This window comes from Symphalangus syndactylus, chromosome 12 (genome assembly GCF_028878055.3).
Source record: "Symphalangus syndactylus isolate Jambi chromosome 12, NHGRI_mSymSyn1-v2.1_pri, whole genome shotgun sequence".
Taxonomy (NCBI): domain Eukaryota; kingdom Metazoa; phylum Chordata; class Mammalia; order Primates; family Hylobatidae; genus Symphalangus; species Symphalangus syndactylus.
The window spans coordinates 28,486,024-28,502,458 of record NC_072441.2 but is presented as its reverse complement, the minus strand read 5'-3'; the positions used below and the strand labels follow the sequence as shown (position 1 = coordinate 28,502,458).

Sequence of the window (16,435 nt, the reverse complement as noted above, 5' to 3'; positions counted from 1 at the left end):
AAATGATTAATAAACATTTCCACTTGAAAATTTGGATGTCATCAGAAAATCAACATGTGTGGAGCTAATTGATTTTTCCTCCAAATTGAATCCTTTACCCAAGCTTTTATCTTTGTTTAATCATCATGTAATCGCACTAGAATTCATGCTAAATAATGCAGTCAAAGTAATCCTTTTAAACACATTACTTATCAAATCTCCAATTATTCTCTTGCTGAAATATTTTCTCAATTAGTCCCTGTTTCCTATGGGGGAAAACAATCACATTGGTTTTTCTAATTTTCTTTAAAGAGTGAGAAATTCTGTGTTCTACTAATCTCTTAATCTGCCATGCCATCTACTCTTGTGTGTTATATATTGTAAACCACAGAAATTGTGTTATACATTGTAAACCACAGTAATTGCTTCTTGCATTGAATTAAATGCCTTAGACTTCTACTCTCCAAGTTTCCTTAGTCTGGTCTATTCTTAACACCTAATTTTACCTAGAGGGACTCTTCACAATTTGTTTCATGTTATCATTTTACTCACTGTCCCTTAGTGTGCTTAGCTCATTCTTTCCTTCCTATTTTTGAGCCAGATCCCTCTTACTTTTGCTGTCTAGTTCTCATTATTCTTTAAAGACTAGTTCAGTTTTAAATCCCCTCTCATAACTCCTTCCCTAACTCTTTGAGTCCACATTAATCTCTGATATGGTTTGGCTCTGTGTTCCTGCCCAAATATCATCTTGAATTGTACTCCCATAATCCCCATGTGTTGTGGGAGGGACAAAGTGGGAGATAATTGAATCATAGGGGTGGTTTCCCCCATACTGTTTTTGTGGTAGTGAATAAGTCTCAGGAGATCCGATGGTTTGATCAGGGGTTTCTGCTTTTGCATCTCATTTATTCTTTCTTTGCCTGCTGCCATCCATGTAAGACGTGAGTTGCTTCTCCTTGCCTTCTGCCATGATTGTGAGCCTTCCCCAGCCATGTGGAACCGTAAGCCCAGTTAAATCTCCTTCTTTTGTAAATTGCCCAGTCTCAGGTATGTCTTCATGAGCAGTGTGAAAATGGACTAATACAAATTCTATCCTCACTGAACTCTTAACTCTTTTAATTTTGTGTTCTCTGAGGTTTCCTCTATATTATTATGTTTCTAATTATAGATAATCCCTAACTTATGATGGTTCAGCTTACAATTTTTTTACTTTACAATGGTGTGAAAGTGATACATATGAGTGGAAACTATACTTTGAATACCCATATGACCATTTTGCTTTTCATTTTTAGTACAGTATTCAATAAATTAGAAAAGATATTCAGCATTTTCTTATAAAAGAGGTATTCTGTTAGATGATTTTGCCCAACTGTAGAATAGTGTAAGAGTTCTCAGTACATTTAATGTCAGCTAGGCTAAGCTACAATGTTCAGTAGGGTAGGTGTGTTAAATGTACTTTCCATTATGATATTTGCTACTCATGATAGATTTACTCAGATATAACCCCATCATAAGTTGAGGAACACCTGTATTCCTAATTATCAAATCTACTCTCATCCTTCCTACTCCTTACTTATAACTATATTGCTGTTTTACATTTGAATTGCTTATATATTTTTTCTGCATATTTATTTTGTGTGCCCAGTTGCATTACAGAATATTTAGGGGAAAAATCTATGTCTTATTTTGTTGTATCATTCCTATATTTCTATATTCTAACCATTTATAGACAAAGTAGGGGCTCAAAAAATGTTAAATGAATTAATACATATGGGTAAAGATATATCGACAGTGAGTATTTACTACAATTATAGTTGACCCTTGAACAACATAGGTTTGAACTGTGTAAGTTCACATATACATGGATTTTCTTTCATCTCTGCCTCCCCTGAGACAGCAAAACCTACCCCTCCTCTTCCTCCTCCTCCTTTGCCTATTCAATGTGAAGGCAATGGTGATGAAGACCTTTATGATTAGCCACTTCCACTTAATAAATAGTAAATATATTTTCTATTCCTTATGATTTTCTTTATAACAATCTTTTCACTAGCTTACTTTAAGAATATAGTATATAATACATGTAACATTAAAAATACATGATAATGGACTGTTTATATTATCAATAAGGCTTCCAATCAGCAGTAGGCTATAAATAGTTAAGTTTTAGGGTAGTCAAAATGTATATATAGATTTTCAACTGTACAGGGGATCAGTGCTCCTAACTCCCACATTGGTCAAAAGTCAATGGTAATAGTTTTCAAAGAAATACTCCAACAAAAACATTCATTCTGAATATAATTATTTTGGATATTTTTGGATACCCTTTTCTTTATTATTTGATCAATAATTTAATTAGTCCCCCACATAAGAAGAGAATAAAGGCTAATGTATCTATACTTGCTTTTTGCTGTGTTAGCTATTGACTGTAAAAGTCATCAAATATCAACTAATGAGGGAAATCAGAAAACCCATGAAGAATTGCAAGAGAAGAGTAGAGATCTATTTGGAATACTTTGGTGAAGTTTGCCCTAAGTCTGGTAAAATCAATATAATACCTTCTTCCATATTATGATTTAGAAAGAAAGAAAACCGAGCTATTTGATTAGGAGATGAAGAAACTAAGCTCTTCACCACCTTGCTTTAGAAGCCATTGTAATGCTATCATTCACAAATGTAATCAACACAACATTAGGAAAAAAAAGGATTTTGTTTTGAAGACATAGTCTGTAATTTTCCTGGCATTAAGAGGTTGATCATGTTTTACTAGAAGTTAGTGTCTAACTCATAAATTATTTCACCCAGATTTCTTAATGTTTACCACTCATTTACTTTATCACTGGCCTCAGTTTCTTTCTTTCTTTTTTGGAAAACATTTATATTTAAGTGAATCTAATGGAATTTCCCCTTTCCTCATAAGTAACACAAACTCACTTATATTTACAATGAATCTCACTAAAAGGATTTATTTTCCAGGAAATAAGGTGATATGGAAAGGAGTGGAAATGTCAACAGGAAGGAAACTATTTTGCTCTCAATGAGATATTTTAATTTTTATTGAATGTAAGAGCCCTTTGAAGTGACACTGTTAAGAGAGATGGATCACATCTGTTTTATAGGCTTCACATATAATTTTATATGCAGCTCTATTTGTTCACAGTTTGTGTGCGTATACGTGTGTGTATTAGTGAAGAAGGTATAATTGAATTGCAACATGACTAAAAGGGGGAAATATAACTATTTAATAATGAGGATGTCAGACTTCTCATCTTTTACATTGTTGAGCTATTGGTGTTTCCACAATTGATAGAGTGTGACAATCATGGGATTTTGAGTAAAATGATCAGGATTCCAAACATGGCTCTTTTCCTCAATAGCTTTGTAATTTGTCAAGACAATTACTATATAAGAGCCTTAGTTTTATATCTATCAAATGGCAGCGGCAATAAAAACTATTCCATGAGGATTTGTGAAGTTAGCCAAATCATGCAAATGGAAGTCCTTCCCATAATAGGATATATAAAATTAATACTTTAAATTTAAGACAAGATCCAGAGTCCTTCCTATGACCTTTAAAACACTGTGTGATTTGGCTTGGAACCATTCATCACCAGACCTTGTCTTCATCATTCTTCCTCCGCTCACTCCACTCTAACAACTCTGGCTCAATCGCGTCCCTCAAACACACCCAGCCTTTTTAGGCCTCAGGGTCCTTGCAAGTGCCATTCCTTAAGCTTGGAATTCTTTTCTCTCCTTTTACATGGATGACATTCTCACCACGTTTAAATCTCTTTTCCTATGTGACCTCCTTTCAGAGGTATTTACTGTACAGCTTATTTTAAATAGTGCCCCCTTCTCTCTCGTTGTTTTCATTTTACCTCACTTTATTATTTTTATGGTACTCACTACTAATTAAAATTATATAATATTTTCTTGTCTTTATTGTCTATGTTATTTTTTATGGCTAAACTCTACAAAATGAAAATTTTGCCTGACTTTCTTCCTAAATGTCATCCCAGCACCTAGAACAGTATCCGGTGCATAATGGGTGATGAATAAATATTCATTCAAGTAATACATATGTAGATGAATGAGTGAATGATTTTTCATTTTGTCCTTACTCTGCATTAAGCAAACTACAAAGTGATTTACATAAATTATCTAATTTAATCATTATAATAGGCTTACTAACATTCATATTTTATAAGTGAAGAAAAGAGGGAGGTCATGAGATTCAGTAACTTCCCCGAGGTTAAAATAGCAAGCTGTGGAAACTGAGCTGCTATAAAGCCTCTGTATATCTAGCTGCCTTTATGTTAACTGATGATTAAATACACTGTTAGAAAATTGACTGAATTGACTATCCAAAGCTCATTTATACAGCTAAATTTTACCCCAATAAGAAATGAACGTGTTCAGTAGCTAAAAAATAAACCAACGTGTAGAGTCTCAAAGGCAGTATTTCAAAACAGTTAAGAACAACAACCCAAAAGGTAAATAACCTTTGTTTTCACAGGTGCCAAAGGCATGACTTACCTCTAGGTGGCCAGCTATTGTAGCAATATGGAGGGCAGTGAGGCCACCGTATCCAACCTGCTGTATATCAGCTCCACTGTGAAGCAGAGAAGTGATCAATTCTGCATTATCCTGTAAGGAAACATATCTTTAGTGTTACTTTTCTGCTAATAACAGGTTCAAAAGCTGTGCAACAGGATGTATTGATTTTCTGCCTATCAGCCAGTTCAGGTGCTCAAAGGAAACTTAAGTGTGATTTCTAGCATAGGAGCACATTAGATACCAGAGAATAGTTCTCAGATGGTGGAAAGTAGGACCAAATGACAGAGGTGTTCAGTTCTAATCAATCCTCCACCGCTTGAACAAGAATGACAGAAAGGACATTACCTATGGTGAGACTCTTCCAACTGCAAACTCAGTTTTACATGTAGGTTACTCCAATGAATATGCTTTTCCAGCAACTAGAATTAACTCCCAATGAGGTCAGGAATTTACAGTAACAGTTTAAAGGTTTATTTTTTTCTTTTAGAGATGAGGATGAAATATGTCATTTAAGAAGAGAGTATGAACCAAGTACTGAACAAAGTACATGCAGCCCAGTAGGCTATTTCATGATAGTTCAGTGATTTCTTCTTACCTAAAACATAGTATCATTAAATCTATGCACAATTCATTCATAATATCTTTCTTAACTTGACTCATTTTACCAGTGAATATGTTAGAACCATTATTTGAGCCTCCAAATTTGAAAAATTTGTGCAAAAATTAAAGTAATTCTTACTTTTTATAATATTATTTGTATTGTATTTCTGCCTTTGGAAATACATGAAATAATATTTATAACATTAATAGCAATTAACATTCATTGAATTTTTATTTTGAAATTCCATATTGTAATTTTGTTTTGTATTTAATCTTTGTAATACAAAGATATCCATGTTTAAGCCTCAAAGTAGGAATTTAAACCACAACTTCTATAATATTTGGTCTATCAACACACCAAGTAGCAATAAAGTCAAGTCATAAGATAGGCCAGTGCATTTATGACTTACATACATATAATATCAAATACTGTTTGTTAAGAAAATTTTACCATTAAAAAAAGTTCGATTTCTTAATGCTGTCACATCTGCATAAAGGCCTATAAGAAGTTCTAAAAAATGAAAAAACTTTGGTAAAGAGCTACAAATAGTAACATTAATGTTTTAGTCTCCAAATCTTCCCCTTCTTCTACCTGCTGTCCCGAGAAAGTGAAATAAATATTGCGTCTTCAACCTTTCTTCTTGCATTGGCTCCATATGCTTGAACTATAAACTTGTTTTCTCCATTCTAAAAAAAAAAGAGTGTTTTTTTTTTTCCCACTGAAGCTAAGCTAATTTTATCTCTATTATTCCCTTCATTTTCCAACCTTCTGAAAAAAGATACCGAATCTGTTGACAGTTCCAGTCTCATTTCTTTAGCAATCTTTAGGTAGGTATACCCAAGTTCCACATAAACCTCAAATGAGTTCACCACACTTATTCTACATTGAATTTTGCTTTTCTCACACTACTCCTCACTAAGGCAGATTTATTTCCCACTTCTCTTTTCATTGTATTACCAGGTGAAGTCACCATGACCGTTTCTTCCACCTGAGGCATGAAGGACCTCACCAGTCTCCTGAAATCACTTCCTCAATTTCTAAAGGTAAACTATTTATCAAATCCAGTGTCCTTATAGTCATTCTATGATCAGATCATCTTTTCTTCTCAAAATTCTTACCTCCTTTGCTTTACTAAAACTATACATTCCTTGATTCCTTTTTGTTGCCTATTCTTTGTTTCTGACTGTGTTCTAAAAGTGTATGATTTGGAAATTTAGCCCTAAGCTGCTTTCCCACTCCTAAATGCCACTTTGGTAATTATTATACAATCTGATAAATGCATCTTTGGTACTGACTTCTCTGCTAAGTCTGAGTCCCATATATTTTGCCTATCAATGGCATCTCAAATGCAAAATTCAAAATTGTTCTTGTAATTATCATTTATAATTTTCCCAGGCTGACTTGTCATCTAACATTCCTTACTTATATGAATGGCACTTTTTTATTCCAAGGGACCTAGAGTCCCTTCAGCTCAGTTCCAGAATTCTACTGGTTTTAACTGACTTACACTTCTCACATTTCTTCTCCTTATTTCTAGCATCATCCTCCATATTACGCAGCTTCCTAACTAGTCTCCTCGACTAATACTTTTTCTCATTGCAGTCCATCCTCCATACGATTAGATACATTTTCCTACGCCCAGTTTTGGTCATGCATTTCTCTTTTCAATATACCCTTTATATGCTAAACAAATATTGATTGAGCATATCTGGTGTTTCAAACTCTTTTCTGAGCAGTGGTGACACTGCAGTGAGTAAAGATAGTGAAATCCCTGCTCTCACAGAGCGTATATTTTACTATGTTTATGTGAATGGAGAGACAAAAAGTAAACAAATAAGAAATTGCTATACAATAGCTTAAAGTACCAACTGATATGAGATAAAAACAGACAAATGATTAGATGGCTATTTTAAACTGGTTAATCAGGGAAAGCTTCACTGCAGAGGTGACCTTTGAGATAAATGGTTGATGACAAAAAGTCACAATTTCAAGGATAAGCATTAAAATATGAAACATAGTTAGTGCAAAAGTCATAAGACAGATATAAGCTTGTTGTGTTTGAAGACCAGCAATAAGGCCAATGTTGAGTAAATGGTTAAACAAATGAAAAGAAGTTTTCAAGATGAGGTCAAAGATGTGTAATCTTGCAGGGCCTTCTAGGCCATGGTATGGGGTATTTGGATTTTTTTGCAAGTGCAGTAAGTAGTAGGGAAATAAAATGATAGAGAGATAAGGAAGAACCAGGAAGAAGCAGATTTTGAGGCAGAAGTAAAATGTTTCGTTTTCACATGTTAAATTTGAGCTGCATATAATGCAGGGTTAAGATGCAGGTCATAGAATTAGCCTCCCTAATTAGAATTTCAGCTCTCTCAATAACTATGTGAACTGGAGCAGTTCTGTCACTCTTTGTTGCTAATTTCCTTGATTATATAAAAAAAGAGTAATTGCATCCACCTTAAAATTGTTGTGATAATACCTATAGTACCTTCCAAATAAAACATTGATTTGATTTCATCACTTAGCTTCTCTTTCTGCTTTCCCTTTACCTATTCCTCCTAACTCCACTCCCCCTGCTTCATGAGTTAGGCATTGCAACAAACAAAGGAATAAAACATGGAAAAAGGCTCTACCAGTACTGGAAGTGAGAAAACGTCTACTAGTTTAGCCGTGGATAGGCTGCCAGAAACTGAGAATTCCTCCTCCAGAGAAAACAGTTCACAGGAGTTAACTCTCACTTTACCAATAATCTTGGTGAGGGCTAAAGGCATGATTAGTCTTGAGATAAATAGGAAAAACATTGCCTTAAAACATTTTCCCTGCAGATGGTCAGAAATTTAAATGCAGAGTAGTAGGGAAGGTCTTTTTAAGCATAAAGCTATATTTTAAAATAGAGAGATAATATGATAGATTTGAGCAAATTAAAGTGTTAAAAACACAGTAAGGCAAGTGACAAGTTGGAGAAATATTCACAACATATAAAATTGACAAATGGTTTACATAGTTAATACATAAATAACTTGTATAAATCAGTAGAAAGATGGATACTGTTTTATTCAACAAATATTTATTAATGAATGTCTATTTTATGACAAGCACTGTACTAGGCTAAATTAAAATAAATTTTATTTAAATCACAGAGCATGTGAAATATTTATCTATTAGGCAGTTTTAGTAAACACACATTTATCCTTTCTTCAAGTCTCTTTGTATTTTCTCCTTATTCAGTCAATATTTGTGGAATTTTTTTTTAAGTATATTAGGATTCCTTCAGAATGGGCAAATGGTAAGGTCAAACGTTAAGAGTAATAATTTATCCTTTCATACCTTGGTTGGATTTCTCAAGATTGACCTCTAATTGATCTAAATGCTTTTTTAACTGAATACTGCCAAAATAAAACTTTTATCTTATGCAGCTATGCTAAAGATAATAAACATAAAGCAGTAATTGCTGCATATAAATTGCTTACTATGAGCCAAGTTCCATGCAAAATGTTCTATCTATATCCTCTCATTTAAGCTTCACAATTTACCTATGAGAGAAAATAATTATTAACCCTATTTTATAGCCGATGTCACTCAGGCTCAAAGAATTTAAAGTGCTAACTGAACCTTAGTTTGTAAGTGTTGAAAGTAGATGCAAACCCAGGTCTGTTGGACTCCAACGTCAGTACTTCACATCTGACTTTCCATAGTGGTTTTCCTGATCGAGTCTCAAGGAAAAACTTGAGAGGACATACTTCTGTTGTATTTAACTGATAAGCCTCTTACTCTATTGGAATATTTTGTCCTAATGGAATAATTTTAAGAGTCAGCAATATGGTACACACCTCCTGTAAAAAATTTTCCTGTAAAATGCAAATATTAGGCAAATTTTGAATACTCTAAGTTTGATCTCATTTATTGCTTGCAGTTTACCGTATATAACAAATATCTAGTGGCAATGTTTTTAAAAGAAAGTCTCTTAAGACTTGTTTAGAAAAGAGTCTTGTGGAAACTGGCAGGTTTCCTTTATGCACTCTCTAGCCAAATTTAAAGCATTATTATTCAATGTGACACACAGAGGCATCCTATAAGTGTGAGACAAATAAGCTCTTTGTAATGTATTTGTGTGTATCATATTTATTATTTTTAAACAGAAGAAAATCCATGTGTGGAAGAATGAGGCTTAGACAAAAAAGCACTCCAGCTATATCCTTGAGAAATAGAATTTGAGGTAGAATAGATCTCCCAAAATGTATGTAAATGGATAAAAACATTTTGTAATGGTAGTAACTGCAACTCTGTACTAGCCATAAAACTCTAAAACAATCTTACTTAATATCCTGCTTTGCTGTTAGCTCTGTGGTTATTGCTATGGATAAAGCCAAGATAAGCAACCACTATATCACAGAGCTCAAATCCTCTACTACCATATTACATCCATTTTTAAAAGGTATTTATTAAACAAAAAATTTCAACTCTATTTCGATATAGAAAAGAAACTGTTGTATAAAAATGTACTTTCTTCTGATTATGGACAAAATATACCTTCTGGTGGTTTTAAAACATGGTGAGCATTCATCTATACTCAACCCACAGATATTTGCTATCTATGCCCCTTCCCCTTGAACCTGGGTGGATTGTGATCAATAGTGTGGAGCAGAGTGTTTCTTTTCTAAGGCTAGGACATAGAAGACCACACAGCTTCCTTCCTGTTTGCTGAAAAACAGGCCTGGGAGCCCTGATCTATAACGTAACAAATCTCACTAACCTGTGTCAGCCATGGTATAAGAAAATGCAGGCCACATGGAGAAGGTACATCGCACATGAAGGCTCTCCAATCAACTGTTCTAGCTAAGTCCAGCCTTACAGTTATCCCAGTCAGTGTGTTAAGCCTCCAGAGAATTCCAGTGTACCAGCTGATGAATAAACCCATTCATTCACATTTTATCAGCTGAGGCTCTAAACATCGTGGGACAGAATCAAGCCAACCACACAGCATCCTGTCTGAATTTTTGAACTAAGAATCCATGAGAATAATAAAATAGTTGCATTAGAGGACCGAGTTTGGGATAGTTTGTTATGCCTCAACAGACAACCAGAATACCTCAGAGAAGAAAATGTAAAAAACAAAGAAAATGAATAAATCATTCAATAACCCATAGTACTACCATATAATCACTATTATTTATGTGTGTAATTTTCCCTTCCATTGTTTGTCCTATGTATGTATGTTTGTGCAACCAGATGGAGCACAAGCTACCCCAGCAGAGCAAACTCGTGTTTCCATATTGATGGGCACTTCCTACATTTGCGACATGTTTCTTAACCTTTTGAGCTGTCAAGTTTTTGTCTGTAAAATGAAGATACAATTGTATCATTCTCATAGCATTGTTGTGAGGATTAAATCAGATAATGCTGTAATGCATTTAGTAAAATGCTTGACACATAATAATTGTTATTATGTACACTATTGATCTAATTCTACATATAGGTAGTTTCCTTTTTTCATATATTATAGAATCATGAGCATTTCCTCCTGTGTGGCAGAAATAGATATGCCACTGAGACCTCCCTTTATGAAGAGTGTGGTGGGATGGTGGTTCACTGGCAGCTTTCCCAGTTATTTCAGGATCCACTGCAGCATTAGAGCTGTGTCAGTCTCTTCTCAGGGTGGCCCTTACTCCCAGTCAATGACTGAGTAAGGCGGTGGTGAAAGAGGGGCCTCGACATTGCTACCCCGTGTGGCACTCCTCTCATAGGCAATTTTTCCTCTGGAGCTCCTCAATGGGCTGGTGGAGATTTTAGCAGCTCTGTATTGGGATCTGATGGCACCCCATAACCAATGCTGTTTAATTCCTTTTCCTTTCACAGGTGTCACCTTTAAATAAATCTCTTGTACTCCTATATTCTTTTCAGAGAACACTTTTTAGGGAACCCAGTTGGCATTCCATAGCATAAAATGTGTTTCTTTAATGTAACTTTAAACTGAGGCTGAACTGGGATTTGAAATCAGGTCTTCTGATTTTTAATATTATGCTTTTCTTTTTTTTTTTTTCTTTCTTATTCTATGCTCTTTCTTCTTCTTTTTTTTTTTTATTATACTTTAGGTTTTAGGGTACATGTGCACAATGTGCAGGTTTGTTACATATGTATCCATGTGCCATGTTGATTTCCTGCACCCATTAACTCGTCATTTAGCATTAGGTATATCTCCTAATGCTGTCCCTCCCCCCTCCCCCCACCCCATAACAGTCCCTGGAGTGTGATGTTCCCCTTCCTGTGTCCATGAGTTCTCATTGTTCAATTCCCACCTATGAGTGAGAACATGCGGTGTTTGGTTTTTTGTCCTTGCGATAGTTTACTGAGAATGATGTTTTCCAGTTTCATCCATGTCCCTACAAAGGACACGAACTCATCATTTTTTATGGCTGCATAGTATTCCATGGTGTATATGTGCCACATTTTCTTAATCCAGTCTATCGTTGTTGGACATTTGGGTTGGTTCCAACTCTTTGCTATTGTGAATAGTGCCACAATAAACATACGTGTGCATGTGTCTTTATAGCAGCATGATTTATAGTCCTTTGGGTATATACCCAGTAATGGGATGGCTGGGTCAAATGGTATTTCTAGTTCTAGATCCCTGAGGAATCGCCACACTGACTTCCACAATGGTTGAACTAGTTTACAGTCCCACCAACAGTGTAAAAGTGTTCCTATTTCTCCACATCCTCTCCGGCACCTGTTGTTTCCTGCTTTTTTAATGATGGCCATTCTAACTGGTGTGAGATGGTATCTCACTGTGGTTTTGATTTGCATTTCTCTGATGGCCAGTGATGATGAGCATTTCATCATATGTTTTTTGGCTGCATAAATGTCTTCTTTTGAGAATTGTCTGTTCATGTCCTTTGCCCACTTTTTGATGGGGTTGTTTTTTTTTTTCTTGTAAATTTGTTTGAGTTCATTGTAGATTCTGGATATTAGCCCTTTGTCAGATGAGTAGGTTGCAAAAATTTTCTCCCATTCTGTAGGTTGCCTGTTCACTCTGATGGTAGTTTCTTTTGCTGTGCAGAAGCTCTTTAGTTTAATTAGATCCCATTTGTCAATTTGGCTTTTGTTGCCATTGCTTTTGGTGTTTTAGACATGAAGTCCTTGCCCACGACTATGTCCTGAATGGTATTGCCTAGGTTTTCTTGTAGGATTTTAATGGTTTTACGTCTAACATTTAAGTCTTTAATCCATCTTGAATTAATTTTTGTATAAGGTGTAAGGAAAGGATCCAGTTTCAGCTTTCTACATATGGCTAGCCAGTTTTCCCAGCACCATTTATTAAATAGGGAATCCTTTCCCCATTTCTTGTTTTTGTCAGGTTTGTCAACGATCACATAGTTGTAGATATGCGGCATCATTTCTGAGGGCTCTGTTCTGTTCCATTGATCTATGTCTCTGTTGTGGTACCAGTACCATGCTGTTTTGGTTACTGTAGCCTTGTAGTATAGTTTAAAGTCAGGTAGCGTGATGCCTCTAGCTTTGTTCTTTTGGCTTAGGATTTACTTGGCGATGCGGGCTCTTTTTTGGTTCCATACGAACTTTAAAGTAGTTTTTTCCAATTCTTTGAAGAAAGTCATTGGTAGCTTGATGGGGATGGCATTGAATCTATAAATTACCTTGGGCAGTATGGCCATTTTCACGATATTGATTCTTCCAACCCATGAGCATGGAATGTTCTTCCATTTGTTTGTATCCTCTTTTATTTCACTGAGCAGTGGTTTGTAGTTCTCCTTGAAGAGGTCCTTCACATCCCTTGTAAGTTGGATTCCTAGGTATTTTATTCTCTTGGAAGCAATTGTGAATGGGAGTTCACTCATGATTTGGCTCTCTGTTTGTCTGTGATTGGTGTACAAGAATGCTTGTGATTTTTGTACATTAATTTTGTATCCTGAGACTTTGCTGAAGTTGCTAATCAGCTTAAGGAGATTTTGGGCTGAGACAATGGGGTTTTCTAGATACACAATCATGTCATCTGCAAAGAGGGACAATTTGACTTCCTCTTTTCCTAATTGAATACTCTTTATTTCCTTCTCCTGCCTGATTGCTCTGGCCAGAACTTCCAGCACTATGTTGAATAGGAGCGGTGAGAGAGGGCATCCCTGTCTTGTGCCAGTTTTCAGAGGGAATGCTTCCAGTTTTTGCCCATTCAGTATGATATTGGCTGTGGGTTTGTCGTAGATAGCTCTTATTATTTTGAGAGACGTCCCATGAATACCTAATTTATTGAGAGTTTTTAGCATGAAGTGTTGTTGAATTTTGTCAAAGGCCTTTTCTGCATCTATTGAGATAATCATGTGGTTTTTGTCTTTGGTTCTGTTTATATGCTGGATTACATTTATTGATTTGAGTATGTTGAACCAGCCTTGCATCCCAGGGATGAAGCCCACTAATACATTGTTATTTCTCCCTCTCCCCCAATTACCCTTCAACTGCTAATAATTTGTCTTTCATGTATCAGCCCCGACCTTATATTCCTCATTTGTGTAAAAAGAAATATAATACCTACCTTACTTATCTTACAAGATTTAAAGATCAAATGACATAATGTATGTGCAAATACTTATAAACTCAAGATACTTACAGGTGTAAGCATATATTCATATTAAATGTATCACCCCCAAGATTCGCCTACCTCTATGAGAATATTCACCCTATGACTCAGCCCACTCCGTCCCAAGAGATGTTTAGTCAAAAAATACTTCCATTTCTTTATCTGCAGGGTTACAGTGTTGGGCTAAATTTTTTTGTTAATATCTTATTCACCTGTAATATTCCCTCAAGTGTCATACCAAACTCCAAGAAGCAGCTGTACTTTGACTGGAAAGAAAACTAAGTTTCTGGATATAAAATAGGGACATATAAATAAATGTTTTTAAACTATGTTTCTCTTAAGTATATTTTTTCTTCACCAGCATAGCAATTGTTAAAGTTCATGTGTTTTTATAAAGAAAAACGTTTTTTTAGAAAAGTAATTTTGGAGGCTTTGAAGAATATTATTAAGTTTTCCTTTAGGACAAGGAACTATTCAGGGCTTCAGTATGAAATGTACTTAGTTCCAGGCATTAAAATTTAATGGACTAGAGCTGCCTCGTGCATCATAGACACCCCCAGTGAAAGTATCCATTAATCAGTATGAAACTAACTGCTCACTCACAAAGGTTCATACCTATACGACTCTTGTTGAAATAATTCTGGATTTATTTTCGCAAAAGATATCAGTTTTTAAGAGTTTCAGTGCGGTGGAAATACTTGACTTTGCTTGAAATTTTGGAAAAAAAAAGAAAAAAAGAGAAGTAACACACTCTTAGATTGAGTATCTGTACCCTTGCTTTGGACCTATTTTTTCCCCTCACCTCTGCCAACCCTCCTTCTTCTATTTTCTCATTTTCCATAATGTCTTTCTCCCTGCAGGCTGCTTCCAATTGGCCTTTGAACATCCTTAAATCATCTCTCATTTAATAATATAGAGATGATTTAACAGGAAGAGGATAATAAGAATCTCTACCTATTGCAGTGGGGCAGGGGAAGTAAATACCTGCTACTTGAAAAGGCATAATGAATATTCTAATTTTTTAAATTTGTTTTTAGCTGTAACATAATATCGATTTTAAAGTTTCAAAATAACATTTAAACAAACTCTGAACTTTTATGTTTATTCAAGGAGCAAGAGTTTAAAAAGATAGGACAATGCTGTTTCAGAAACCTTCCTGATCTGGCCATTCCTCAAATATTGCCCAATCTCATACTTTTTGGAAGAGCAATTAATGTTTATTGCCTCCATTTCCCTAACTCTGTTTATTTTCAACCCTTTTTTATATCCTCTTCTCCCAAAAATTTACTAAAATATCTCTTAAAGAGATATCTGACAATTTCCTAATTTCCTATTCTAATGGCCCAAATAGGACACTATTTTGCCCATTGTCAACCTGATCCTACCTCCTTTGAAACACTTTGCTTCCCCCCAGTTACCAGAGAACTATAACTTCATTCTTCACTTATAAAACATCGATTTATTAATGTATATATATCAAGCGTTGTTCTAAGCACTCAGAATAAGATGATAAGCAACTTGGATCTGATCTCCGCCTTGCTGATGCTCATAATTACTATCAGAGATTACAAACAGGCTACAAGAGAAATGGAAATATATATGGCTTAGCCTGTTGAGTATTTAGGACTAAAAATCTGTATTAATGGCCAGCATTTAAATATTAGGAAACTTCACATAATTTATGATTCTCTGAAATTGGGAAATAATGGGTCTACATTTTTACATGACAATGATTAGCTGAAGCTGAAGAGTGACCATTCCCTTTACATGGGGCATATGTTTTCTAAGTTACCACAGTCTTTGCCACTCTCTTGTATCTCAAAAACATTCAGTCTTGAGTTTTAGTTTCCATTTATCATTGTCTGTTGTATTATCTAACACTTTCATTTACTTATGTCATCCTTAAAATATGTGGGCTTGTGACCCCTAATATAGAGGAAGATATAAAGATTTAACTAAGTAATAATATACAGTAGCATACACAGTATAATAAGCACTAGGAGCTAAGAGAGTACAAGGCAGCAATACCTAACCCAAAGTTGGGAGGGATCAGAGAAGGTTTTCCAGGAAATACTACTGTCTGGTGTAAGAATTGAAGCATAAATTACAAATTACCATCTTCAGCCAGGATCCTATTAACTTTTTATTGAGAACATGTTCATTTAGAAAGAGACTATGAAATATTTCATTACTAAAGGGAAATGTGCATATAAACAAGCTATCTTAATGATTGCTGTAATTTATGAGTAAAAATTTTCTCTAGTTTCTTAAGTGAAAATCTACTATTAAAGTGTTTAAAAGTCATCATTAACTGGAGAATTTGGTTAAATATGCAAAAAGTGGGATTCTTTTTTTTGGAGTTTTTTTTTTCTTCAAATTATTTCTTATTACTATCTTGTCAAATTCCCATTTAGGGAAAATGCAATCTTTAATCAGGAAACTTTATTTGTTCAAATATAAAGGTAATTAAGATTTAAAAAATCCATTTAAGTTAATGAATATTGAAATCTGTCCTCTAAATCAGTTGTTCTCAACTGGGAGTGATTTTTGCCTCTCAGGAGTGATATCTGGAGATATTATTGGTACTCACAACTGGGCATGAGGGAAGTGGCTGCTGTCATCTAGAGAACAGAGGACAGGGATGCTGCTAAACATTTTTATAACACAAAGGACGGCCTCCCACGGCAAAGAATTATCCAATCCAAATTGTCAGTAGT

At 34.9% G+C, this 16,435-nt stretch overlaps 1 protein-coding gene across 1 annotated transcript in view; it reads right to left on the bottom strand.

The window, feature by feature from the left end:
* The window catches only part of TNNI3K (TNNI3 interacting kinase), a 305,572-nt gene that overhangs the window by 257,517 nt on the left and 31,620 nt on the right, over nt 1-16,435 (bottom strand). Inside the window, exon 5 of the mRNA XM_063624029.1 lies at nt 4,513-4,623. Coding sequence (XP_063480099.1) covers nt 4,513-4,623 — 111 coding nt within the window. The remainder of the gene's footprint in view (nt 1-4,512; nt 4,624-16,435) is intronic.